At 41.6% G+C, this 27,401-nt stretch overlaps 1 protein-coding gene across 1 annotated transcript; it reads right to left on the bottom strand.

The window, feature by feature from the left end:
• Positions 1-313: 313 nt before the first annotated feature.
• Positions 314-27,401, bottom strand: CTPS1 (CTP synthase 1). The gene is made up of 18 exons (XM_029912679.1): positions 27,224-27,401; positions 25,388-25,558; positions 24,265-24,365; positions 23,413-23,529; positions 21,422-21,505; positions 21,087-21,167; positions 18,674-18,825; positions 14,386-14,518; positions 12,911-12,999; positions 11,438-11,532; positions 10,368-10,430; positions 9,700-9,743; positions 8,535-8,631; positions 7,153-7,208; positions 6,966-7,062; positions 6,000-6,144; positions 3,389-3,479; positions 314-1,602 (listed from the first exon to the last, which is right to left on the bottom strand). Exons 1-17 carry the CDS (start codon positions 27,387-27,389, stop codon positions 3,395-3,397), a joined length of 1,776 nt encoding a protein of 591 aa, XP_029768539.1. The 5' UTR covers positions 27,390-27,401; the 3' UTR covers positions 314-1,602; positions 3,389-3,394.

Here is a 27,401-nt window from a genome sequence, read left to right as displayed (position 1 = left end):
AATATATAGATACCAGATTTTGTGTGTACACACACACACACACACACACACACACACACACACCAACTGTCCTCTAATAGTAATGGCACATACAAACCACTCCAGGAATTCTTACCAAAATTCCCCTCAATAAGATGCAACCTTACAATGGAGATTTCTTAAAATGTTTATTTAGGAACAAAGCCTGGAGGGCTGCAAGTGTCATGAGGACACACTATTAAGAAGAGTTTTCACACTGTTAGAATAGAGTTTTGAATGAGTTTGAGAGTCAGACAATGTAAGGGTTAATACTCAATCAGGCGAGACACAGGCACAGCTTTGCCCAAACTTTAATGAACTGAAGAGGGTTTAGGACATATGACACAATACAATAAAGAAACTAGCTTCCTTTCTTCTAACTTGCTGAAGACCAAACTTTGTTTCTCACAGTGTGGCAAAAAGGCAGAACAAAAGGAATCACCCCATTTCACCCACCCCCTCCTCATCTCTGGCAATTTTGAGAATATCGTTAGTGGGCAGTGCACATTTAAGGACTAAGCCAAATAATACTGTAGGCAAGTTGCTAAGCCCAACTTTTAGGACAATGGCACTTTTTATTGCATTCCGGAAGATGGACATGACAAAGAGGCAAGGGAAAGTTTCCCTTTAATTTGAAGTGTTAATAAAATATAGCACCTTGAACTTTTCAATCCAAGGTGAATAGCAATGAGAGCTTTTAAAGGCAGCATCTGAAAACAGTTCATCGCATTCTTTTCTATACCATCCCCTTGATGCAAGGAGTTAAGATTTCCCAGCCCAAGAAGCAGCACCAGAAAATGCTGGCATTAAAGGGCTAAAAGTTATGCCTCATTCAGACAAAGATGGGGCTTCCTGACATTGTGGCATTTTTACATGATCTCAAGTTAATTACATCCCTGCAGAGTGACATGTCACAGTTAGGATCAGAGTTGATCATGTTCATGAACAGACTAACTCTTCTGTTCCAGGAATCAGATTTTCCTGGTCATAAGTTCATTGCTAGCACTGAAAGCACAAAAACCACCAGTGCCAAAGAGTTTTAAATAGTAGTTTTAAAAAGATAGGCTGCATAAAGCACAATAAACTGACATCCCACCTTTCCTAGCTCAGCTCAAGAGCTGAATGAAGAAAGCCCCAAAATTTGACCTCCTGCAAGAAGTTCAACTGTATGACTACATGTGGTGCTTGGAGAAAGCAGCCCAAATACCAAGTGTCTGAGACACAAACTCATGCTAGTATTACCATGCATTAAGAAGCATGTGTGACTGGATTCTCCAGTGAAACTAGAGCCTGTTCCAGCATCTAGCCTTCCTGCTTTGATTCTCAGAGATAGTCATAGCTGCAGAAAAGGCCCAGAGCTGCATGCGCCATGGCAAATGCTCCTCGGGGAGTTATAAGGATCGACAGAGCGGAACATTCAACAAAAGACAGCGAAAATTCAGAAAATAAAAAGGGACAAGATTTTGTCATAAAATTATAAAAACATAACTTAAGAAAGCCCATAGCTGACAGCGTTCAGGCTATTGCTGTAAGAAGTTTAGGAAGTCTAACAAAGACTCTGCTCCTCTTCTAGTGAAGATCCACCTGGACAAATAGAGAAAGGGCAAGAGTAGGAATTATTGAAGAACAAGAGCACCAGATTTGAAGTGCACAGTGGATTCCACTCCGCCTGCAGTGGTGTGATGGTCAGTGTACTTGCACCTCCCACCCCCATAGGAGTACGACATGTAGTACCTACCTCACTAGGCTCCTCTTCCCCAGAATAATTATGCCTGCTAGCTTATAGGGGGCATTATGACAATTTAAAAAAAGAAATGCATCATCTACCCCTTTGAAAGCAAGCTTGTTATACAAGACAGCACTAAAGTAAACTAGAAAACAAACACTGCAGAGCTGAAGAATAAAATCAGGATATTTGCTCCCTTTGGCTAAGCAGTATCACATCTTATCCCAAGAAGCAAAATCCTGATTCCTTGGGCCAGTTATTAAAACAAAAAATGACAACTGAGTTAAACCCAGATTTATGTGCTAATGTCCCCACTAACCAGGCTGTGAGGGACATCAGCACAGAAATAAGTACAACGGCCTCTGGGAAGTCTTTGTATTTCCATTGATGATCTCCTAGAATGTGGCATCACAAGCACCAGAAGTCTCAATGCGATCCACAGTATCTGTAATATCACAGGCTTTCTGAGATACTTTCAGTGACTCAAGGCACCAAGAAAACTTTATGGAGGGAAAAGTGTTTTAAAGAGTATTTCTGTTCCAAGTGCCACATCAATAACCTTTTTAGGGAAACCTACGCACATTAGTCCGGTAATTTTCTGACACTCTTCACTTTTACATTGCAGTTCCTTTGAAATGATAGCTACTACGAGGAAAATAACTATTCTGATCCTATGGCTTTAAACAATAAAAATCCTCCCTCATTCTTGCAAATACTACATGTACGTGCACAAATTCTGCTTAATTTATTAGAAAAATACCAAGTACGCCTACAGGATAGGTAGAAAGTCATAGCTGGGAGCAATGGAGAAACTAACTACACCATGTTCAGACACCAACTCCAGGAAGAAAAAGTGACTTCACAAAACCAGTTACAACAATTTTGTTTTCCTGCAGAAGCTTGAATTTTAGGACTTTAATGAGAAAAAAACTGAGGTTTTAGTAATGACAATCAACCTGATTTTCACAGCTGCCTAGCATCTGCAGCTCCTATCTGAGTTGTGAGAGCTCAGCACCTCTGAAATTCTGGTTCATTGTTTTGACATGGGAACCTGTAGTCAGAACAGCAGCTGAAAGAGTGATAAAGACACCTTATCTGCCTTTAAATAAGAGGCAAACAGGCAGATGAGCCTATAGATAAATACATGTGATCACAGCCTAAGCAGGCTAATTACAGGACTTTTTTTCCTTCCTTTTGAAATGTTTCTATACCACATGTTTCTCAGGTAAAGGTTTCCTCATCAAAACAACAGCTTTTTAAATCCTCAGCTTCTCTTTCTACTTGGTGTAATGTCTTAGATAACGGTTCTATAGAATTAAATCTAGTAATTGATTCTGAGAGTCTCTTATTTCAAGCGTGCATAGTACATTTATTATTTAAAGAAAAAAAAAACTCCTACACACCTTTTTGTACTTTGCTGTGTGCCCATTTTGCTAAGAAAGGGGATCAGAACCAGCGACAGCGTTTCCAGACACAAAAATACCATGCATCACTCAGAATGCAGCTGGCATATATGCATGAGCAGTGCAAGCTGACTCACGTCGTGCCAGTATTTTCCAGACTGATTTGAAGAATTCAGATGTCAGGAGGGAAGGAATGAACAGATAAAGGAGGAAAGAGACTGACGTCATGTTTTAACATTACCAGGAATTAGTCATGATTTACTGATGGGAACTTCAGTTCTGTGATCTCTGAGTCAGGCGAGCTGCTGCCACTTCTATCGCTGTAGGTGTCCCTGTAGAAGTCAGATAGCTTTAGGAAAGGGAAGATCTAGCAGAGATTACACCACAGGACTAGCCAGGCAGCCTAGTTCAACGGCATTTGTTGTTTTATAGTGAGCACAGACCCTTTAGAGATCAGTCTGCACATCATGAGTTAGTGGGAGCTGGCTGTAAGCGTAGCAGATTGCGGGTTCTAGATGACACTCCGCTGCTCTTGTCTTTAAAGGCAGGGATCATTCCATTCAATGGTTTTTACTTGCTTAATTTTGTGGAACAGCCATCAGTGGCCTGGCTGGCCTCCAGGAGCCACCACAGCCTGTTCCCAGGCACTACACAACCACAACACCAGGGAGCTTGGCCTTTATTTACTTCTGAACAGAGTTTTTTGAAACCTGAAACCCTGCATGAAAGGTTAAGAATTTCTCCCAAGAGAGAAGTGCAAAACCCAGTAGGACACGTGTCAAACAAAGCATGTTAAGACTAAAGTCTGCAGTCTCTATGGGAATGAGGCTAAATCACAATGCCATGGTTTCAATGTAGGGGTCTATGCATTTCAAAAGCTATTTAACCCTCTTCATAAAGGCAAGCACTGCCCCAGTGACATGTCAGATAAGCTAGCCAGAACCTTCAGTATAACCCATTCTACTGCAACCCTTCCAGGGCAGAGGTCCTGCTGCCTTTAATCTGGAGACAGAGCTATTTCATAGGAGCTTTGAAAACTCAGGAATGAGAAGAGCTGTAAGACAGGCACAGGCACCCTATGCGCACTGTCAGCTCCCCTAGAGCACATGCTAAGCATGGAAGCACATTGTACGTTGGTGCAATGAAATACAGACTCAGCACCAAGAGGTGAAGTGTTTAATCAGCAGTAGATTATAATGACCCAAGATGTTTCAAGTTATTTTTTCCCTCCCCACAGCAAACCGACTGACATCGCCTGTTCTCAGTGCAGCCATTCCCAACAGCAGGCTTTGAGAAGGGAAATCTAAGGCCTTGCCTACAGTGCGGGGGGAGATTGATCTAAGTTACGCAACTTCAGCTACGTGAATAATGTAGCTGGAGTCAATGTACTTAGATCTACTTACCGCAGGGTCCACACTACACCATGTCGACTGGAGACGCTCTCCCGTCGACTCCACTTGCGCTTCTCATTCAGGTGGAATTCAGGAGTCAATGGGAGAGCGATCTGTGGTCGATTTAGCGGGTCTTCTGATGCTGTAGACAAGCCCTAAGACACGTCATCTCAATATTCTAAAGGTCTAGATACTTCGCCTTTACATTCTCTTTGTATTTTGGTTACGTGCCCGCATAGTTCAGAGATTCAAATGAGCAGGGTTGGAGTACGACTGCCAGCCATTTCCAGGTACTATTATAGAATCATAGAATGTCAGGGTTGGAAGGGACCTCAGGAGGTCATCTAGTCCAATCCCCTGTTCAAAGCAGGACCAATCCCCAGACAGATTTTTGCCCCAGATCCCTAAATGGCCCCCTCAAGGATTGAACTTACAACCCTGTGTTTAGCAGGCCAATGCTCAAACCACTGAGCTATCCCTCCTCTCCTCTCCTCCCCTCCAACTGCTGTATGCAGGATCCTTGCAACTCCACCCAAGAGCTTCAACGCTTTTCTCATTGTAGTACACTATTGGGTCCACTTGTAAAGGACACAGCTTTTCCTGACACACAGTCACTTGTTCCATGTGCTTTCTACTGTGCTTTGCTCAGTTATCAAGCGGTCTCTGCTGCCTGCTGTGCCCTGCAAGCATCATTTCCCTGTGTGTCTGAAGGACACGACTGCTTCATCTTTTAAACCAACAATGTCTGTTGATAAAGGGAGGTGTCACCAACCAAAGGGTGGACTTTTTTGTATACTGGCCACATATCTGCTGTCTGTACTTAGAGTGCAGTACACGGGAATAAATGGGAGTAGGTATGTCATTAGAAACTTATTCCAGCATATCAATCCCTCTGCAAACTGGGTCAACAACAAGCCAGAAAGGAATCTACTCTTACTCTGGACCCAGCAAGAGGACAATACAGAGAACAGTGTGGAGATTATCTAGGCATCTGCCTAGGCCAACAGTGGTCATGTTATGCCTGGTAATTGTTTGAGTGTGGGGAGGATGCCAGCAGCTGTCCTTACCTTACGCAAGGGCCAGGCCTAACCGCAATGCCTGAGCACCCCGGCATACCCGTTCCCCAAGGAATGGTACAACATGCATACCCCTTGTTCTCTGCAAGCGTCTGATCCCCCTTAAAGGTAAAACCTTCCAAGGTTCTGTGTTGGGCAGAAGGACTCCACAGCCCCCCATGTAGGCCAGAATCTTCAAGGCACAGTCTAGCCCAAGATGAAGGAGATGAAAGAAGGAATGTTGAAAGTACGCACTTGATGCCTTTGTGCTAGACATGCTGGGATCCCCATTCCTGTCAGGTCATGGAGTCCCCAGCCCTAGCGTTAAAGAGTCAGCCATGGCTCAGTAGAGAGATCTGTACTATGGAAAGTCGGGCACTGAACTAGGATATTAATTCAAACCTACCTGGGTGAGAGCCTGCAGCCCTTCTGTAGATAATGTGTGAGCCTCCCTGCAGAAGCCAGCAGGAGGCCAAAGTACGGGGGAGACGGCTTTATGGGTCTGGATAGGAACTCTGGGTGATACTGAACACCAACAAAAAATGGATGCTCTAAGAGAAAAGCAGGGAGTGTGTTAGGTTAATTCTGAATAATGAGTCTCTGAGAAGATCATTGAGCTGCCACATCTCATGTTGGAAGGCCTTTCTGGATAACCTCCTCACATCTCACAGCTGGCATCTGCTGCTGACAGTCTAGAGCAGGTGTTCTCAACCTTTTTCCTTCTGAAGCTCCCCCAACATGCTATAAAAATTTCACAGCCCACTCGTGCCACAACAGTTTTTCAGTAGATTAAAATCCGGGACCAGCATTAGGGAGTAGCAAGCAGAATAATTGCCCAGGGTCTCACGCCACAGGGGGTCCCATGAAGCTAAATTGCTCAGGCTTCAGCTTCAGCCCAGGGTGGAAGGGCTTGGACTTCATCTTCAGTCCTAGGCAGCAGGGCTTGGGATTCGGCTTTCTGCCCTGGGCCTCAGTGACTCTATCGCTGGCCCTGCTCTCTGGTTTATTTGGGCGGACCCCCTGAAATCTGTTTGCAGCCCCCAGGTCCATGGTTGAGAACTGCTGGTCTAGAGAACATCATTAGGATCTGAGTTGCACGGCCAAGCTGACAAACTCAGGACCTCTGAGTTCCAACCCCAGCTTTGGTTCCTTCTGTCCTCTGGGAGGTCACCTCCTTGCTCTGTCCTTGGTATTCCTCTGTCCTCTAACTCCTAACGGTCATTATTATTTTGCACTTCAATAGCTCTGTTTGGGGAACAGACTTGAGATATTGAGATCTTGCCCTGAGCCCATAGAGAAGCTGCCATGTCAGACAAAAAACTCTCCCCCTGACACACACACCAACTCCCAACACAGCTGCTCAAGTGCTCACCTTCCAACTCAACCACTTCCATTCGCTCTCCCTCCACATCCTGGCCTACGAATTTCAGACCCTGCTCTTCAAAGAAGCATTTCAGTTCTGGATTCACCTGAGGAAAAGCAGCAAAGTACACATGATCTCTCATGCTCATGCTCTTCAGTGAGAAAGCTTACAAACCCCAGAACACACCAACTGATACCTCAAATCTGTGTCTGTGTCTCTCTTCCAAGAAGTCATGATCTCCATACAGTTTTCCTGCCCAGAAAGAGAGGACCTTTTACATTCTCCTTAATTACATCCAAAATCATGGTAAACTCCACTTGATGATGTTTCTACTCCTCTTTAACCAATTAATGTATAACCCCAGCCCCACCATCTTCCCCCTGTGTTATCCACAAATCATGCAATCTGCACTGCAGCATTGCAACTGAACATTAGCCAGCATTAACTCCTAGGCATCCTGCCACCCAGTGGAATTTACAGACCTGAATTAGGTACCTAACTCTGGGGAGCCTAGGCACCTATGAAAGGGATTCACAGAGAGCTGAACTGAGAGCTGCCTAAATCAGCCAACAGAAAACACTGAGGAGGAGCAGGGTCTAAGCCCCACCCTCAGAGGTAGTCAGTCACCTGTCTTCACTCAGTACTCACAGCTGTGAACACTCTCCTGGAGTCAGGCACTTGGCCAGGTCAGACCCCCTCCCCATTACTGCCAATAGCTGAGGGATTAGCACACTCACCTGTGATCTGGGAGACCTGTTTTCAAATCCCCACTCTGCCGGTTTTGGAGCAAGGACTTGAACCCAGGTCTCACATTCCAGGTGAGTGTCCGAGCCACCAGGCTATTCGGTGAGAGTCTCTCTCAATCTCCCCTGCTGAAGTTGTTCCATTTTGTATAAATAATTAAATATGCATCGGGCCTGAGAGAGAGAAGGTGAGAAACTGACTCTATAGTCTGGTGGTTAGAGCACTCCCCGGGGATGTGGGAGAGTCAGGTTCCAGTCCCCGCTCCAAATCAGGCAAAGTGGGAATTCAACCCTGGGGCTTCCACATCCTAGGCAAGCCACCGGGCTATTTGGGTATCATGGGACAGAGACATGTGTCCCCCCCACGTGTGTTCTGAGCATGCCTACTGGATCAGGTCCCACAGGCGAAATAGGCAAGGAGTGCCTTGCCTGAGAATGGTAGTAGGGCTCAGGTATGAGCTAAGGCCCCAACAAGCAGAAACTTAGGCATCTATGGAATTCAGGCATCTACAGCATAAGGCAGCAGCTGAGTATCTCAATGACACCTGAAGTGACAGTTATGGCTTAAGGACCTTTGTGGATCTAGCCCAGAGTGACTGGTTTCCACCAGAACCTACTTCTTCTGCAGCACAAGGGGGCTGATGTTTCACTTCCACCACAGAAAGTCTAAGGAATGCCTAGCAGACAGTCTTAGCCATTTTTTTTTTTAAAGCATTAAACAATCTGGCTAATTTTCTATATCTCACTTCTGTCCCACTCGACACACTGTATTCTCATGAATCATTTCAGACACTAGAAGGACCGAGAAGATATAGCAGTAAAAAAAATCCCATACTCATGATCGAGTTCTTGGTTTGGAAGAGGGTTCTCCTTTTGCCAAGCCTCATGGTCCCACCCATTTGCCCAGGATTATGTTCTGGCATGTCTATGACCTAGGGGAGATTATTAAAACAGTGAACTGACTGAAACAGGAAGAAAAAACCTGAAACAGGATTCAAATGCAAACATCCATAGGACAACGTAAGAAAGACAAACAGTGAAATCTGTCTTAAGCAGTCACTCCAGAGGCCCAGCACAATCAGACATTTAATTGAGGTGTTCTTTTAATGAAGACACAGAATTGTATTTGGTAGGTTTGGCGATATTTTGGGGCAGTCTCAGTATAGGAGATAACAAGGAGTCTGGTGGTACCTTAAAGACTAACAGATTTATTTGGGCATAAGCTTTCATGGGTAAAAAACCTCACTTCTTCGGGAGATAGTCTCATAATGGTGGTATCTGTACAGATCCCAATGTAATCAGGGTAATAGGATTCTAACTGCAAAACGGAGTCACCATCAGCATGTGGTGGCTCGACTTATAAACTTGATATTTTAAACATACTCCTTTCCAGAGTCGGAGAGAAAGGAGCACTGGAAATTATTGTAGCCGAGGTCACAAACAATTCCAATACTTTGGGTTGTTGACTGGCTTACCTAGCTGAGATTTTTATGGACTTGCAGCCCTAGTTCTGGGTGGACAGAGATTCAGTTGGCTCAAGAAGAAAATGTATGAAGTTAATGTTTAGGTAGGTTAATATTTGGCACTGTCACCATTAACTTTTTCTCTGTTTGGTCATATCCACCATTCCACTATAAATTTTGTTGATTGCTCTGTAAAAAAGTCATCCATGCTGAAAACTGCCCTTTAAACTCTCAGGAGTAAGTTCTTTGTTTTATAAAAATGCATAGATGGAAAAAACCCTCAGTGTCTGTACATTCTACAGTGTGTGAACCCGCTGCCAAAAAGATGACAAATTGACTTAAGGTAAACCAAACTAGGACATTTACTTCCAAAATAAAAGTGCCCATACACAGACTTGCACCAAGATATCAAGAGATGTAAATTCCAATTTCAGATATTTCAGTACAAGTTTGATTGGCTTTATCTACGCACAGAGAACACTTCTAGCTTTGAAGAGGGGGTCAGAACAAGCCACATTTGAATCACACCATACTCACCACTGGATGAGTAGTTTTGGGGTCAAATTCTGTAGAATTGGCATCTGTAAAATGACATTCTTAAATTAGAAGCAAGAAGTCACACACTGAACATGAGTAAGATAGAAATGAATCCCACTCCCACACTCATGTGAGCAGTACCAACTTATGAAGGGACCACTTGTGAGAGCAGAATCTGTCCCAGACACCAAACAAGCCCAGATGTATTTATTAGACTTCTGAGATAAATATTTCTGAGTCTAGGTAGAAGCTGCCATCTTCCCGAGGACAGCAAAATCATTTGTGACATAAGCAGTATGGGAGACCATTATGAAATACCGTAAATCAGTTTCCAATTTGCCTTAAGCATCAGGAAAAAAATGCTTATTTTCTGGAAATTGAACCTTTTGTTTCACATTTTAATTCTAACTAGCAAGCAGACTTGAAACTGGATTACAGTATTTTATAGTATATTTTATCTACGGTGACAAGTATCTCCTATCTGGCTAGCTTTCAGCTTGATGGACTGAGCAAAGTGGGTACAGTTTTCCTTTAAGACTGGTTCTTGGAGACAGATTTTTCCCCAAAAGCCATCTCCTACCCACCAAGAATGGGGAGTAGTTACAGCCATCATCCCAATTAATCCATTAATAACCTGAACTCAGAAAGTTAGTTATCACTGCAAGTACCTTGCCAGCCGAGAACACTGCGCGCAAACTCCACAACTGCAAGCTGCATCCCCAAGCAAACTCCTGTAGAAAGAGCAGAGAGTATGAAAGTGACACCGGGTAGTGAACTGTAAGGGTCTCCCAGATCATGCAGTAATGCAAAGCTCTGCACTTTGGCACCTGCATAGAAGTCTACAACACACAGAAACATACTGATTTATAGAGGAAGCATGTCTTGTGGCTACAGAACTGACTGGGACTCAGACCTGGGATCCATTCCCTGCTCTGTCTCAGACTAAGTGAGACTTTGGACAATTCAACTGATCTCTCTGGGCCTCAGCTGCCCATCTGTAAAATGGGGATAATATTTCCTCTCTCACACTACTTGTCCATATGGTCTAATTCAATTGTAAGTAAGAATCTCTGCCCAGAACAGCAAAGTTTAAAGCCCAGCACAATGGGGTCCCCATCTCATTTTGGGCCCTATGTGCTATCTTAATACAGATCTTAACAACTTCTTGATCGACACTGGCAGCAGTCATTGATATGCCAGGGCTGCACTGGAGAGTAAGGTATCTTCCTTTAGTATGTGGAGTCAGAACACAGTGGTTTAAAAATATTTATATATATTCACACACAGTGTCACACAATTGTGAATCAAGAACAACGTTGAGTGCCGTACTAGTCTCTCTGTTAGTTTCTCTTATCTTTTCTCATTACATGCATGCATTCCGAGAATTAAATCATGGGGGAAATTATTACAATCAACCACATCCAGAAGAAATTCAAGTTTCCTTGGGAATATTAAAAAACATTTTAAATGCTGCCTCGGTGCTCTGTTAATTTTAAGTGTTAGTCATTAGCTATAGTATAATATACAGAACATCTGCCTCAAGAGAACACTATGGGGTTAAGAAAGCATTAACACAACAGTTAATCAATCAATCAAGAGCTTGATTGATCCACAATAGAGATGTCTCTGATCAGAGGGCTAGGGTGGGATTCAGATTTTGGATGTACACCTGTTGGCTCCTTGCTTCCCTCCTCCCCCCATAATTACTTCATACTGTCAAATACGTTCTATTTCTCACCTAACAAGGGCTTTTTCTGTTTTCTTGCCCAGGAAATAGCTTGAATTTTCCCTTCTGTTCCTCGAACGCCAAACCCACCTGGAACCAGGACTCCACTGTACAAGGGAAGGGGAGAAAAAAAAAAAATCCAGCTACATGAGACTTGCAGTTTTCGATACCCTCCAAACAAGTATTGCAGCTCTTCTGCTTTAAGACCTTGGAGTTACAAGACCTGACCAATTCATTTTACTACCAAGATCTCTTTGAATATAACTGCGTGCACAGTAGTGAAAAGCCTTAAGGTGCTTATAAATGACAAAGAATATCTGTACTAAAATAATCTGATGAATGGGATTAAATGACAAGATTGCCTATGACAACAGGGGACTGGACTTGTTGACCCAAGAGGTCCCTTCCAGTCCTGTCTCCCAATTTTAAGATGTCTCTGTGAGAGCTGCAGGATTTTGTAGGCAAACACTTGTCGGAGCAACATTTATAAAAAAAGTCTAGTTTCTATGTAATAAATCTTTTTGGACAGACAAATATAATATGGGCTGTAATACAAGAGGCAGTGTGGCCTAGCAGACTGAGCACTGGACTGGGACTTAGAAAATCTAGGTTCTATTTCCAGCTCTGCTACTGGCCTAGTAGGTGCTGTTGGGAAAGTCACGTCCCTGCTCAGTGCCTCAGTTTCCCCATCTGTAAAATGGGGACAGTGACCTCATTTAAGAGCTACAGATGAAGTGTGCAGTGTAAGTGGTAGGTGTTGTTATTACTGCTGCTCTTCACATGATCCGAAAGAGCAGGACGATGTACGTAGAATAGCATACGTGCTTCACAACAAATATCTGTTAATCAGTCTATTGCTTAGAGACAAGTCAACTAAATTGTAGCACAACATGTCCCAACTGCAATCGCAAAAAACACAAGGATTCTGCAGGTGATTCTTTGTATTATTGACCAATGGCAGAAAGTGGATAACTGCTTCCCAAATAACTGATCACTAGTCATGACCCACCACTGCTCGCTTGGCTCAACCACCCCTTCCCTGCAATCTAGTCTCTCCCTTCCTCCTCCAACATCCCTCTTTCCTACAAAAAAAAGATCTCATCCCACATTTGTACCCTCCTCTTTCTCCCAGCTTTGGCCCTCCCCTCAATCCTCCCCCTTCCTCATCCCACTTTTCCCCCAGTGGCCCTTCCCATGCCTCATGCTGCCCCCACCCTTTCTCCTTCTCCTCCTCAAAACCAGCCAGTTGTACACATAGCTAGTCTGTGTAATCACATTGCTATTGCTGTCCCTCCCTCCCCGATCTGTTTGTTACAATTACACAAAATTATATTGTAAACTCTGCAGGACAGGGGCTCTCAGTGCACAGCACAATGGGGGGAGGGTCCCTGAGTACAACTGTGTACGATCACTTAGAAAATGACAGCAATACCAAGGGAAGTCAGATCCTCTTTGAGGAAAGGCTTATGGTTATGAACTGCTTACTCAGCACTACAGAGTTTCTGCCAGGCCTCGTGGTATCGGACTGGTTCTTCTTGTAGAGTAGCTGGTTCCAAGTCTGCAGAATCGATATACTAGGAAGAAATCCAGGAATAATCACAGTGAGAGAGACTGGCACAAGACCCCCCGATACCAAATCCTGCTGTTTAGTTTTCATTGAATCTAGATGTATGAGACTCCCTCCCTGCCAACACAGGCTTGTTTCTTATTGTACATTTACTAGTGGTTTGCTTGGTCTGATTTTCCACCTGCTAGGCAATATAGCTTCTTGTTCATAATCACTACAGTCTTTAATTACATGTACAGACACCATGCTTTCAGGAGGTCCTCTACCTCACTGAGCAGTTTGGATGGTGACTGATAAGGCCTGAGTGGTAAGTAGGGCTGAGGTCCATAGGTTTTAGATTGCATGCAGCATATGAGCCACATTTACAATAATGAGGATAAAAAATTCAAACAAACAGTCTCCTTAACTGCATGTTCAATTTACACACTGAATGTGGCAGGCATCCAGGAGAACAATTAGACTGCATTATGATGGCACATATGAAAAAGTGTTACAGTTCTGCAGGCACTCTTATCCTTAGCATCTCCTGACTTTGGGCAGTTTCACTTTTCTCTTCTCTCTCTTAGATAGCTCTTTAAGCCCCTGTGTACCACCTACATGCATGGGTCCCCTGCAGCACTTAGAATCCTGTGCCCATAAACCGGAGAGTCCCCAATGACAGACTACTGTTACAAGCAAATCCTATCAATAATCCGAGAAGGGAAATGATGGAAGGCAGCCCAGCCTTTGTACAATGCTGCAATAAATTAAGTGACAGTGCACAAGACATACTTCACTAGTCCTATTACAAACAGTGGTGCTACACACGTCTTGGGTAATACTTCATATTTAGAGGTAACATGGTTTAAAGAAATTTTTCTTTAAAGTTTCAGATGAAAGATGGCAGACATTTCAGTACTCCAAGAATGTTCATGAAGTTCAAATATGTTCCAAGAGGCTTACAGAGACAATCAGTTTCCAGCTGGTGTCAAGATCACAGTGGAATACTAGGGCAGAGTACCATGAAGCTTGACAGTGCCACCAAGTGAAGTCAGACTACCCTACAAAGAATTGGTTATAGTAATGGCTAGAGGAAATTCAAAATGAACACTGGCCTTCCCAACACCACCACTCAGGTTCAACACTGAACACCTGAAAAAACCAGACAGTGCACATGTATTATGGAGATCCTCTGTTCTGAAAGCAGGAGGTTGGTTTGCTATTAAGTTGTATGCATGTAACAGATGTTTGGACGCTGTAATCCAAGGAGAATGAATGAGTTGTTATATTCCTGGCTGCTGAATCATTCTGAAAACTGTGAGGTGTTTCCTAGATGTGTGCAAAACTGTAAGCAAGAACAATCTGGTTAAGACACAAATACTACTCCAGCTAGGAAGGGGGGAAAAAAGCATACCTTTATCTCAAGTTTGTGGTTGATGGCCAGTGCAGAGTGTTCCAAAGCTTTAATGACAGAAGCATAGGAATCTGAGAACTTGGTGTATTTGCCAACAAGTGCAATGGAGCAGGTCTCTAGCAAACGGTCATATCTAGAAACACAAAACCAAAATATAGGGCTTGTTCATTGTTAATGGGAATTGATGGGCACTTTTAAAACTCTGGCCTAATGGGAGCTGGCAGCTTGAGAGCCTGGCCTCTGACTCCTTTTAAAAGTCTGGCCTTTAAACAGTTGTTATTCTGAATGAATGACAGTAATCTGGGGACTTCCATTATTTGATAAAGGAAAGAAAAATTCTGCTAAGTAGCCACAGAGAAGAATAATGGTATGGGAGAACAAATAATTTCTTACCTTTATTTCCAATTATTTTTGGTAGGTTTTAGGTTTGTTTTTGATGAGCTTAGTTGTACTAGGTCCAAAATAGGTATCAAATTTATTAAATAAAAGTCAGAGGAAAGCATAGTCAATTTTGTTTATCTTGCACAGTACTGTCCTCTGTGCATTCTAACTCAGTCCATTCCAATGGCTGAGGGAAAAGAAAGACTTCTAAATCCCATAGAAGTGCAGATTTCAACAGCCTGGCAGTGCAAGATGTTACATTCTTGTTTGCAGGATCTGGAAAGCCACAGGACTCTCTGGGCCTGATCCTGATCATTCACACTCACAGTGAAGTCAATGAAAGACGCAGGTACTCATCACTTCTGAAATTGGGCCACTTACTGAGGTTCCAAAATATGCCTATAAGTGCCTAACTTCAGGTACCCTGCTTTGAAAATACTGACCCAAGTTATTGTAAATGTGGAGAGCACAACTCTTGTCAATCTGAATCCCTCCAATCCTTCCATTCTGGTCACTCAGACACCTTTTTGTTTCGCCTTTAAAAGCAGCACCCATAAATAGTAAAGGGAACATTGAAAGGCAGCCCAACTTTGGTACAATGCTGCAATTAACTGTCAGTGCACTAAACATACATCACTAGTCATATTAGTACCCAATACACCACTATGTATACTTTGCCTTTGTAAGCATATTTATATTGTACAGTCATATTTAATTTAGTTTTCACCATCCAGGTGATTAGAACATACACCTCTACCTCAATACAACGCTGTCCTCAGGAGCCAAAAAATCTTACCGCGGTATAGGTAACTGCGTTATATCGAACTTGCTTTGATCCACCGGAGTGCGCAGCCCCGCCCCCCGGAGCACTGCTTTACCGTGTTATATCCGAATTCGTGTTATATCGGGGTAGAGGTGTATTAGAATTCTAGAGCACTAGAATACTAAAGGAACTGAAGAGATCTCTGAGCCATTAACAATTATCTTTGAGAACCCAAGGAAGACAGGAAAGATCCCAGAGGACTGGAAAAGGGCAAATATAGTACCTATCTATGAAAATGGGAACACGGACAACCCAAGGAATTATAGACGGTCAGCTTAAATTCAGTACCCAGAAAGATAACGGAGCAAATAATCAAACTATCAATTTGAAACCACCTAGAAGACAATAAGGTGATGAATAACTGTCAACGTGGATTTGTCAAGAATAAAACATTTGGTTGATTTGACATGCAATTCTCTGACAGGGTAGCAAGCCATTTGGACAGGAAGAAGCAGTAGATGTGATATACCTTGACTTTAAGGCTTTTGATATTCTTTCACATGGCTTTTTCGTAAGCAAACTAGGGAAATATAGCCTAGATGAACCTACTATAAGGTGGGTGCACCACTGTTGGAAAACCATATTGAGAGAGTAGTTATTAGTGGTTCACAGTCAAACTGGAAGGGCACATGGAGTGGGGTCCTGCAGGGATCTGTCCTGGGTCCAGTTTTATTCAATATCTTCATCAGTGATTTAGATAATGGCCTAGAGAGTGTACTTATAAAGTCTGCAGATGATACCAAGCTGGGAGGGGACTGCAAGCGCTTTGGAAGATAGGATTAGAATTCAATAAGATATTGACAAACTGGAGAAATGGTCTGAAATAAATCGGATGAAATTCAATGTGGACAAATGTAAAGTATTCCACTTAGGAAGGAATAATCAATTGCACAACTACAAAATGGGAAATGACTGCCTAGGAAGGAGTAATGCAGAAAAGGATCTGGGGGTTACAGTGGATCCCAAACTAAATATGAGTCAAAAATGTAATACTGTTACAAAAAAAGAAAACACCATTCTGGGATGTATTAGCAGTAGTGTTGTAAGCAACACATAAGAAGTAATTTTTCCACTCTACTCAGCATTGATATGGTCTCAAGTGGAGCACTGTGTCCAGTTCTGGGCACCGCACTTTGGGAATGATATGGACAAATTGGAAAGAGTTCAGAGGAGAGCAACAAAAGTGACTAAAGGTCTAGAAAACATGACCTACGAAGAAATATTGAAAAAAAATGGGTTTGTTTAGTCTAGAGAAGAGAAGACTGAGGGAGGACATGCTAACAGTCTTCAAGTACTTCAAAGGTTACTATAAAGAGGGTGAAAAATTGTTCTCCTTATCCAGTGAGGACAGGACAACAACAAGTAACAAGCTTAAATTGCAGCAAGAGAGATTTAAGTTAGGAAAAAACTTCCTAACTGTCAGGGTAGTTAAGCACTAGAATAGATTACCTAGGGAGGTTGTGGAGTCTCTGTCACTGGAGGTTTTAAAGAACAAGTTAGAGAAACACCTGTCAGGTTGGTTTAGATAATACTTAGCCCTCCCTCAGTGCTGGGGACTGGACTAGATGACCTCTCGAGGTTCCTTCCAGTCCTACATTTTTATGACTACCCTCAACCACCGTACTAGAAGCTGCTGAATCTTAAATACATCAGTGAAAATTTGAGTAAGTTTAGCTGTTTTCTCCACTAGCTTTACAAAGTAGTTCTGCAAGGTCACTCATTTCTCACCCAGACACATGCAAAATGGATTGTATCAGTGGCCTCTATTAGCTGCACTGGAGCAGGGATGAGTCTGTATGGTAAAGGTAAATCAAGGTTTGTTCATTTAGAAGTTTCTGAAACTTACCATTTTCTTATACCTAGGGCCCTACCAAATTCATGGCCATGAAAAACGCGTCACGGACCGTAAAATCTGGTCTCCCCCTGTGAAGTCTGGTCTTTTATGTGCTTTTACCCTATACTATATAGATTTCACAGGGGAGACCAACATTTCTCAAATTGTGGGTCCTGACCTAAAAGGGAGTTGCAGGGGGTCACAGTTACTTTGGGGGGTGGGGGGGGGTTTCGCAGTATTGCCACCCATACCTGGGTGTCTGGAGAGTGGCGGCTGTTGGCCGGGCACCCAGCTCTGAAGGCAGCGCCCCACCAGCAGCAGCGCAGAAGTAAGGGTGGCAATACCATACCATAACATCTTTACTTCTGCGCTGCTGCTGGCAGCAGCTCTGCCTTCAGAGCTGGGCTCCCGGCCAGCAGCCGCTGCTCTCCAGCTATGAAGGCAGTGCCGCCACCAGCAGCAGCGCAGAAGTAAGGGTAGAAGTACCCCAACCTCCCCTACAATGACCTTGTGACCACCCCCCATAACTCCTTTATGGGTCAAGAGCCCTAAAATTACAACACTGTGAAATTTCAAATTTAAATAGTTGAAATCATGAAATTTTCAATTTTTAAAATCCTATGACCATGAAATTGACCAAAATGGACCGTGAATTTGGTAGGGCCCTACTTATACCCCATGGAACATACAATGTTGAAAGCTTCAGTACATGCCTGGATGTTGACTAAACCCTGACTTCATCATTTCCCTAATGGCGGGATGTGTGTGACCCTGCTCTCCACAGGGGTACTAATATGTGCCAGGGAGTCCAAGACAGAAGACACATCAAGAGACAGCTGCTTTGCTGGGTCGGAAGTGAAAAAAAGAAATGATATTGTTGTTGAAAAGCCTCCTAAACATGCATCAGTAATTTCTAGCAAGGCTGGCCTGTTCAGAATAAAAAGGAAAAATCCTAAAGCACACATTCCCCTTTACATTATTTTAGACAGGTTTTGAGTAGTACCAGATTACAGGCAAAGGATACAGTTCTAAGGAACTCAGTAAATAAACTGCCCAACAGTATCTTAGTTCTCTGTGTTGTTGTTGTTTTTAATAGTTAACGATCTAAAAATAAAATGTATTGTTGTGAAAACAGACATGGAGTTTTGGGGGAATTTGAAACACAGGCCTTCTGGGGAACCATTCCCCAGCTGACCACTGAAAGCCAGGGCACAATCCAATTCCAAACTATTCCCGATTGTGACGCCCACCTGTCAGCCATCTCCTTCCACTTCATGAGCATCCTCCTGGGCTGCTTCTCGATGGGAAGGTCAAGCCTGCGGCGGAAGTAATCAACAACTCCCTGCTCCTCTAGTAATAGAGGAACCCGGTAGATGGAAGAGACATCATGAACACAAATGACCTGTTCATAAAAAGTGAGGGTCATTAAAATATATCCATATGTATCTACAAATGATCCTAGCAGAACATCAGACAACTGGACACTACTACTTCTTTCTGCCTCCAGAAGACAACTGCGTGATCATTTAACACACATTTACTCAAAATGAACAAAAACTGATTTTTAATTCAAACAGTTTATAAGAACATTCTTCCTAAATGAATGATCTAGCAACAGCAGCTAGTACTTGCTGATGGCACCTCATAAAAAGTGCAACTAAGTAGGAAGTAGGAATGAGCAAATCCAGTTCCCACCTGAAGGCACAAGGAAGCAGAAATCTCAAGACAGTCATAAGGTAAGATCTACTATTTAAAATAATAAATGACATTGTAAGCCAGTTCCCAGTGACTAAGTGTGCACTTTACAGAACACCCAACACAACTTGGCTGTCCTCATCCTTGGCTGTTTCAATAGAGAAACCACTGACTGAATGGGCCATAGAGGTTGAACTCCCTCCCATGCTCCGTTTGTTTTGCCCAATTGCATCTGGTCTTGAACGGATATCACAAGCTCTTTGGGGTAGGGACTATCTTATTTTAGGATTGTGCAGTGCCCAGTACAATAGAGCCATTTCCTGACTGGTGCCTCTAGGTACTACTGTAATATAAACCAGTAATAATTGATCTCTCCAGACCAAGACTGAGGCATGTACGCAGGGCACAGAGAAGCTTGTACTGTTGTCAAGAAAGAATTTGACAACTTTCACCACCACTAAATTTACAAAAAATGTTTTAAAAAATAGTTAATTTAAGACTAGCCAAACCATTCTGTAGGGCTGAGAAGGGGGGTTATTTCAATATCTCTAGTCCATTCAACTCTTCGTGTTTCCGATGAAGGGATTTGACTTGTGACACTTGTCCACTGGGAATAAGACTGCACTTAATCTCACAAAACATTCCATTCCAACTTTGAAAGTCCTGCTTCCTCCTGGATTCAAATGGAAGCTGAATTCAGTTCTCCACAGAAAGAATTAAGCAGCAATTATTTCTCCTTATATAGTAAATAGCATTTAGCATTAAAGTGTGATTATGGTTCAAAAGGACAATATGTAAAAAAAATGGCACCTACTTAGTCACTTTACTGAAAATTCAATACATTTTACTTCTATCTGCCCTGCAGCTAGATTTTATTCTAGTTTACACAGCAACAGAATTTTTAGCCAAGATCCAAATGCAGAACTGGGGACAATGCATGAACCAGTAAGACTCAGCTTGACTTTGCAGTGCTAGAATTTAGAAAATTATTTTTAAAACGAACAAACTTAATCTGGAATAAATGAGACACAAATATGGTTCCCCATGAGGATTTCATAGAAGTGATACTTTAAGGTGCTATCCCCTTTAGTCTACAAAACACTTATTGGTCTAGCTTCATCTTTTGTTCATACTCAATGATTTATCTACTGACAAATAAATGATTGCCTATCATTTAACAAGTATCAGGGGGTAGCCGTGTTAGTCTGTATCCACAAAAACAACAAGGAGTCCAGTGGCACCTTAAAGACTAACAGATTTATTTGCATCTGAAGAAGTGATGTTTTTTACACCCATGAAAGCTTATGCCCAAATAAATCTGTTAGTCTTTAAGGTGCCACTGGACTCCTTGTTGTTTTTATCATTTAACAAGGAGTTTCTTGTACATGAAAGACATCACACTCTGGAGTGAAAAATAAATGTGTTGCAGATAGCATTAAAATTTCCCTGGATATCTCTTCTTGTGCAATCTGTCACTAATGTGAACAGGCAGATATGAGCAATGCCCAAGTATGACCATTAGACAGCATATTTGTACAAGGAGCAGTGTGCAAAACACACTCACAAATCCCATTACTTAAGATGGTGCAAATATTTGAGCTCTAAACGCTGGTTTTAGAAGCCAGAGTCTTTCCTAAATGCAGAAGGAATTTGGAAGGTTAACAGGTCTCAAGAATAGCCATTGGGAAATAATCTGATTTAACAATTGTAAGAGGTTTATTGTACCTAGTGTACTTCTGCCTATTCAGCCAGGTATCAGGCTTACACAGAGAGGAATTGACAAATATGTGAGACACATGTATTTAAGAATTGGAGAGAAGACAAACATGTAGATGTATTTTTAGTCTATAAAAAATGTATAGCTAACACAGAGGAACTCTAGGCACCAAATAAAATGTTGCCCTCAGCATCTGACAGATGGCAGAAATACTGGTTACAGGGAAAGGGAGAAAGTACAGCATTTTTTACCTGTTCTGGTTCTACATGACAGAACATAGAGATCTTCTCCTTTACGGAGGTGTCCAGCGGAGTGGAGCATCTGCACACAATCTAGCAGAGAAAGCAGCGATATCAAGGTTGTGAAGCAGAACAGCAGCACTCAGGCATTAATCTGACCGGTCACTAAAAACAGTTTCTATGCCAAGTTCCTATCATGGATTATTTGTTAATATAGTTTATTACTTCTATACCACCATTGGTATGCAGCAGCATCCTATCATCCCAAGTCCAATTTAGATCAGGAAAGGTTGCTGAAGGATGCCAGCCCCACACTTTCCAAATGAATGTAATACAGCAAAACTTACCAAGTCTGGTGAGAGACCAAGTCCTCTGAGTTCACGAACACTATTCTGGGTAGGTTTAGTTTTCTGCTCTCCTGTAGAACTTGGCTAGTAGTCAAAGAAGACCAAAATATATTATTGAACTAATGTCTAGATGTACATATGAGGAGTTCAATAGTCATTCAAGCCTTCAGTTCCTATGCATCATATTAAGTTTTAATTATGGGTCAGGAACCCTGAATTTATGATAGTCTTTCCCTCATTTCACTGCCAATTTAATCACACACAGACCCAGAGGGACTGCACGGTATTGGGGAAGGGAGAGGGAAAATATGAAGACTTTAGCTGGATAGAAGCTCAAGGTACCTGTCTAGTGTGTGCTCCCTGTAAGTAAATAACATTTTACTCTTTGAGTCCATGGAGTGGGGAAAGTGAGAGAAGGGGGCCTGAGTTAGTTGTTCCCCACCCCCAGGAACTTTTAGCAAATTAGTTGGCCTGCTGTACTCATCTACATCCAATAGTGCTGGATAAATCACATCAGGTAGATGTTTCTGCTAAAATGATCACCAGTGAAATATACAGTGGTATTGTAGCAGTGTTGGTCCCAGGATATGAGAGACACAAGGTGGGTGAGGTAATCTCTTTTGCTGGACCAAGTTCTGTTGGTGAGAGAGACAAGCTTTTGAGGTTACACAGAGCTTCTTCATGACCTGAAAAAGAGCTCTGTGTAAACTTGAAAGCTTGTCTCTCTCACCAACAGAAGTTGGTCCAGTAAAAGATCTCACCCACCGTGTCTCACCAGTGAAATAGTTAGCGTCAACATTAACTGTCACTATGCAGAGTTAAGAGGATTGTACAGCAACTTCAAAACAGGAGAATTTGTGCAGCTATTTGCACCACCAAATTGTTATGTACTGGCTTTGGGATTATGCTGTGGAGATTATAAAACAATTACTAGTGACTATGACTAGGTTTTAATTTAGCTTTTAATCTTCATTTGTAGGACTCACAATTTATTTCCTTATCCATTTGGCATACATTGATTTAGCTTTTCTTTTGTATGGAGTCTATCAACAACATTTTGCCTTGTTTATTTGATTCTCATCTGCATCAATGATTTCAGTTTCTGCACAGTCTCAGAATAGCTTTTCTTAGCTAACTTTAGATTCCTTTTTAAAGCTGCTATGGTCCTCAGGAAACTTCTCTGTCAGATCATCATGAATTAAAGGACACTCAAATCTGAGAGTCTATGCAAGGTTATAGTGTCAATTAAACCCTTTTACTGAGGGAGACAGTTTAATCAAATTTAAAATGTACATTACGTCAGAACTATTCAACTTTGTAACTAAAACCACTCAAAAAAACCTTTAGGGACTGCCTGAGAGAATATCCTGGAAATTACTGTTTTAAAGTTTGAGAAGTTATCTGATTTATTTTGTAAGTCTGAGATAACACAGACTCTAAGAAGACACATGTAAAGAGAGGCTGTTAAAAGGGTACTAATCAACATAGAACCCAATTCTCTGTTCTGTTGCACCTTGTGTAGTCTACACCAGCACAAATTGGGTGAAAATGGTATCTACTCTGATTGATAGCATTTTACAATCACTTTACAGAAGTGTAAATGACTGCTCAACATGCAGGGAAATGGGACACTAGGCTCCCAGAGTGCACTCAGTTATGAAAGACAACAGAAATAAATATTCCAAAATTGTGCAACAAAAATATAAAAGAAATACATAACTTTACATTTGCTGAAATTCCTAACTATTTGCTAGGCACACAACAGTATCCTTTGGGAGGATATAGCTATTGTAGGATAGTTGTGAAGAGCTATGTCTCTGCATGTTCTGAATTCTTTCCTTATGTACACACTTATGTTCTGCATTACAAACCCACACTACGCAGATATCTTTCAGTATATGTGTATCTATACTACATCTCTAAACACATTTATAAAATAAACCCTAATTATAAAAGAAATCCCTGGCCAACACAGCTTTCCATGGACTTACCTGGGGAACTAGACTGACATGAATATTACAGAAGTTCTCTCTTTTGGCTTTGAACTGGAACTGGCGGAAAGCCTCGATGAAGGGCATACTTTCTATATCTCCCACTGTTCCACCAAGCTAAACGAAAGAAGACCATTTAGAATAGCACCAAACTTCTCATAACTGATACTACCCAGTATCTTTCTGGTCTCTTCACTTGATTTAAGAAAAAAAGGAAAACAGCCTACTGCACAGCCAATATCATTGTATGGACTCTCTGAAGAAACAGCAGCAGGATTTTTGCTGGGCATATGGTTTCCTTTAATGAGATGCTGGGTATTGGATGATGTGTTCCATGGCATTTTTCTGTTCTTCTCAGACAACCGTACATGGACAGATGCAGGGTAAGCAAAGCTGGCCAAGAGAGGGTCCTTGGGACTCCACTCTTCCTTCTATCCAACCATTATTTTAACCCCTTAACGCCCTCTTCTTATGACAGTTTGGATTGCAGAAGAAAAGCAGCTTCCCACAAGGCCAACGTTGCTCTAGGGACTGATATGCAAGGACATTTGGTTCACATGCCTTATTACCCTGGAGTCCAGGCATATTAACTCTGTGATGAAATTGAGCTCCAATGCCCTAGGCAACAAGAAACCCAAAGTACCACCACTTCACCCTGCTAGAACACCACGCTGACACGCACACAAAATGGGGTTTGTTCTTTTGGAACTGTCCCAATCAATAGGATGAAAAATTGTTTAGCAAAATAAACAAAAAAAACCAAAAACACATTCTCTACAAGGTTTAACTGCCAGTGCACAGTTCAATTTACTCTGCATGAGAATCAAGACTAAGGAGGGAAATGCTACAAACCTCAATCACACACACTTGGGGTTCAATGCCATCTTCATCCACAGGAATTCGTGCCTGCCTCATTACCCACTCCTGGATAGCATCTGTGATGTGGGGAACAACTAGAAGAGAAATAGGGACAAAGGTTAAAACCACAGTCTACATAAATTGCGGTCTAAAACTCATTGTGTAGCAAATTGAGATTAACTGGCCATTGCTTCTCATTCACATCTAATGTTGTTGATATGTCTTTTTAATCAAAGCATTCCTTTTAATAAGTGGTAATTCCTAGCCATGACCTTTCAGATGAGGAGATGTAGTCCCACTCCACATCTCAGACAACTGTAAGTGATGTTTTTCAGTTGAAAGCCTCCAATACAAACTGTATTATATGCAGAGCCTGGAGAGTTTTGTTATTTTAGAACTGTCTATGAAAGGAGTTTTATGCAAGCAGACAAAGATGACATGAAAAAAAAAAAAAAAAAAATACTAATATAAAAATAAAAAAAAAAAGAATTATAAAAAAAAAAAAAAAAAAAAAAAAAAAAAAAAAAAGGCAAAAAGACTAACTCAGTCCACAGAGAATGCAGCTTCCATACTGAAATCACAAGAGCAGGAAGGCAGTTTTAAATGTTACTAGACTGTGTCCTACAGTATTATTTAATGAGTTATAAAAAAGCAGTGGCCCACCTTAAATCAGCCACAAAATGTACATAATCCACAAGATACTGGTCTGAAAATGAGATTATTTGTATGCAGTGTAGTTGTAGTCATGATGGTCCCAGGATATCAGATTGACACTTTGGGTTTGTTTACACTAGAAAGTTGTCCCGCTTTAACTACAGTGATACAGTTAAAGCAACACCACTAATATGGGCAGTTATATGAGTATAAAGGTATAAACCTCTATACAAGTGTAACTGCACCCACACTAGGACTTGTACCAGTATAACTATATTGGTTAAAATGTCATACCACTGACTGATATAGGTATTGCAGTACAACTTTCAAGTGTAGACCAGTCCAAAGAATTATTCAATGTCCTCTTTGTAACTCAAATGAGACGAGAGAGACGTAGAAATACTCAAGATAGGGGCAGATTTAGGTTTATATCTACAGAAGGTAAAGCGAAGCATTGCATTACCTTGGACAGTTTTGCCCAGGTAATCTCCCTTCCTCTCCTTGTTGATGACATACTGATAGATTTTCCCAGTGGTCAGATTATTGTCCTTGGTGAGACGGATATCGAGGAAGCGTTCATAATTGCCCAAATCCAGGTCTACTTCCCCTCCATCATCCAGCACAAACACCTCTCCTGCAGAAAATGGTAAGATGCAAAAACATCTGAGTCAGCGAGACAAAGTACATGCAAGCAAGTTGTTTTTCTGAGACAACTGAAAGAGTTCAGTGTACCAAGACAGCTTCTTGATAAAATAGTTTATTTTATACAATTAAATATTTTAAAAAGAATAGCTAATAAAAATAAAAACCTCATAGATTAGAAAGTGGAATAGGATTAACATGTTAAAGAATAAATCACTGCACAGCCTGTGTATAACAGACAAGATTCTAAGCTTATTTATGATGACATAAAACTGAAATAAAGCCCTTGAGATCAGACTTTCACTGAAATGTATTCTAACCTTTAACATCAATTCAATAAATCTGTAAGGAAATATTTACAAGTCCAGCATAGTCATTTTTTAATGGAAATTACTAGTATCAATATTTGTTCTACATACTCTCAAGGTGAATCTACACATTACAAAGGCTTTAAAGAAAATATAGAATTGGATTCCCTTTAGAGCAGTGGTTCCCAAACTGGGGTTCGTGAACCCCTGGGGGTTCACAAAATGTTACAGGGGGTTCTTGGGAAAAAATTCCCTAATGGCGGACAGAGCTGTCCCTAGGGACCCTGGACAGCACGGGGCCAGCAGCCTGGAGCCCCTGGACTTCCAAGAGCTAAGCAGATCAAAGCAAGGATGTCTATCACACTGAGGAGATTTAAACTTCAAGACTCCTTATAAGAAATGGAAAGGGAGGTGGATATTTTTTGCTGTTTTTAAAATGAAATAGGCAGCTAGTATTGTTTTTAAAATTATTATGAAGAACAAGTTTAAGCTTTGTTGTAATGTGCGTTGTTTGCCTGGACTGCTCGAGACCTGAATGCTTGTGTAGGAGGAACTCTTTGAGTTGGCTTCTTAAATACCTTCCTGCTGTTTCACATCTGATACTCCTTGGTGAAACATAGGAGCCTTGTCTTATAACAGGCTTATTCAAAGTGATACAAGCTACGAAAGTGAGATCTTGGAAGAGTGTTGCTGTTTTCATAATGTAATAATACTGTAATGATAAATATTAATAATAAATAATGTGTAATAAGCATGTCATAAAAACAAAGTGTATTTCCAAGATCACTGCTTTTATAATTTATACTCAGGTAAAGGAGAAAATCCCTGGAAATATTCATTTCTAGGAGGGGGTTCGCGAGACTTGACATTTTCGTGAAAGGGGTTCACAGGTTGTTAAAGTTTGGGAACAACTGCTTTAGAGGCAAACAGTCCTCAGTACACCTTTCTAAGAGATGTTTGTTTAAAGATCACAAAATCCTCACCAACATTGTCTTATCCACTTTCTCCAGCTATTCATCTCTCTCTTTTCCCTCTCACTCCAAAACAGTTTTTTATTTCCTTCTTATGCAGATAAAAAGGTTTGGGCCCCCACTAGGCAAGTAGCCAGGTCCTACAACTGCAACAAAAAGGAGCTGACAATACACAACTTTCACCTGAAATCACTGATGGGCTTGTCACTGATGCATGGGAATTAGCCTTTGCTAATTTCAAACCTTCATCCTGGAGAAGGTGTAAGAGTGTACAGAATAAGTTGTTTATATCAAAATATTTCCCTACTCCCCACAAAAGCCTTAGGACCATAAAAAATTTAAATTAGAGGAATTTTATGAATGCAGAGTTCAGCTTACCATGCTCATACGGAGAGAAGGTCCCTGCATCAATGTTAATATATGGGTCAATTTTAATGGAAGTGACATGTAACCCACATGATTTCAGGATTGTCCCAATGCTGCTTGCAATGATCCCTTTCCCAATCCCTGAGATGACACCACCTGTGACTAGAATGTACTTCATTTGTCTAAGGAT

This window comes from Terrapene carolina, unplaced genomic scaffold (genome assembly GCF_002925995.2).
Source record: "Terrapene carolina triunguis isolate 2854851 unplaced genomic scaffold, T_m_triunguis-2.0 Scaffold236, whole genome shotgun sequence".
Taxonomy (NCBI): Eukaryota; Metazoa; Chordata; order Testudines; family Emydidae; genus Terrapene; species Terrapene triunguis.
Note: the sequence above shows the minus strand (reverse complement) of the source record. Positions and strands in the feature narration are given on the sequence as shown.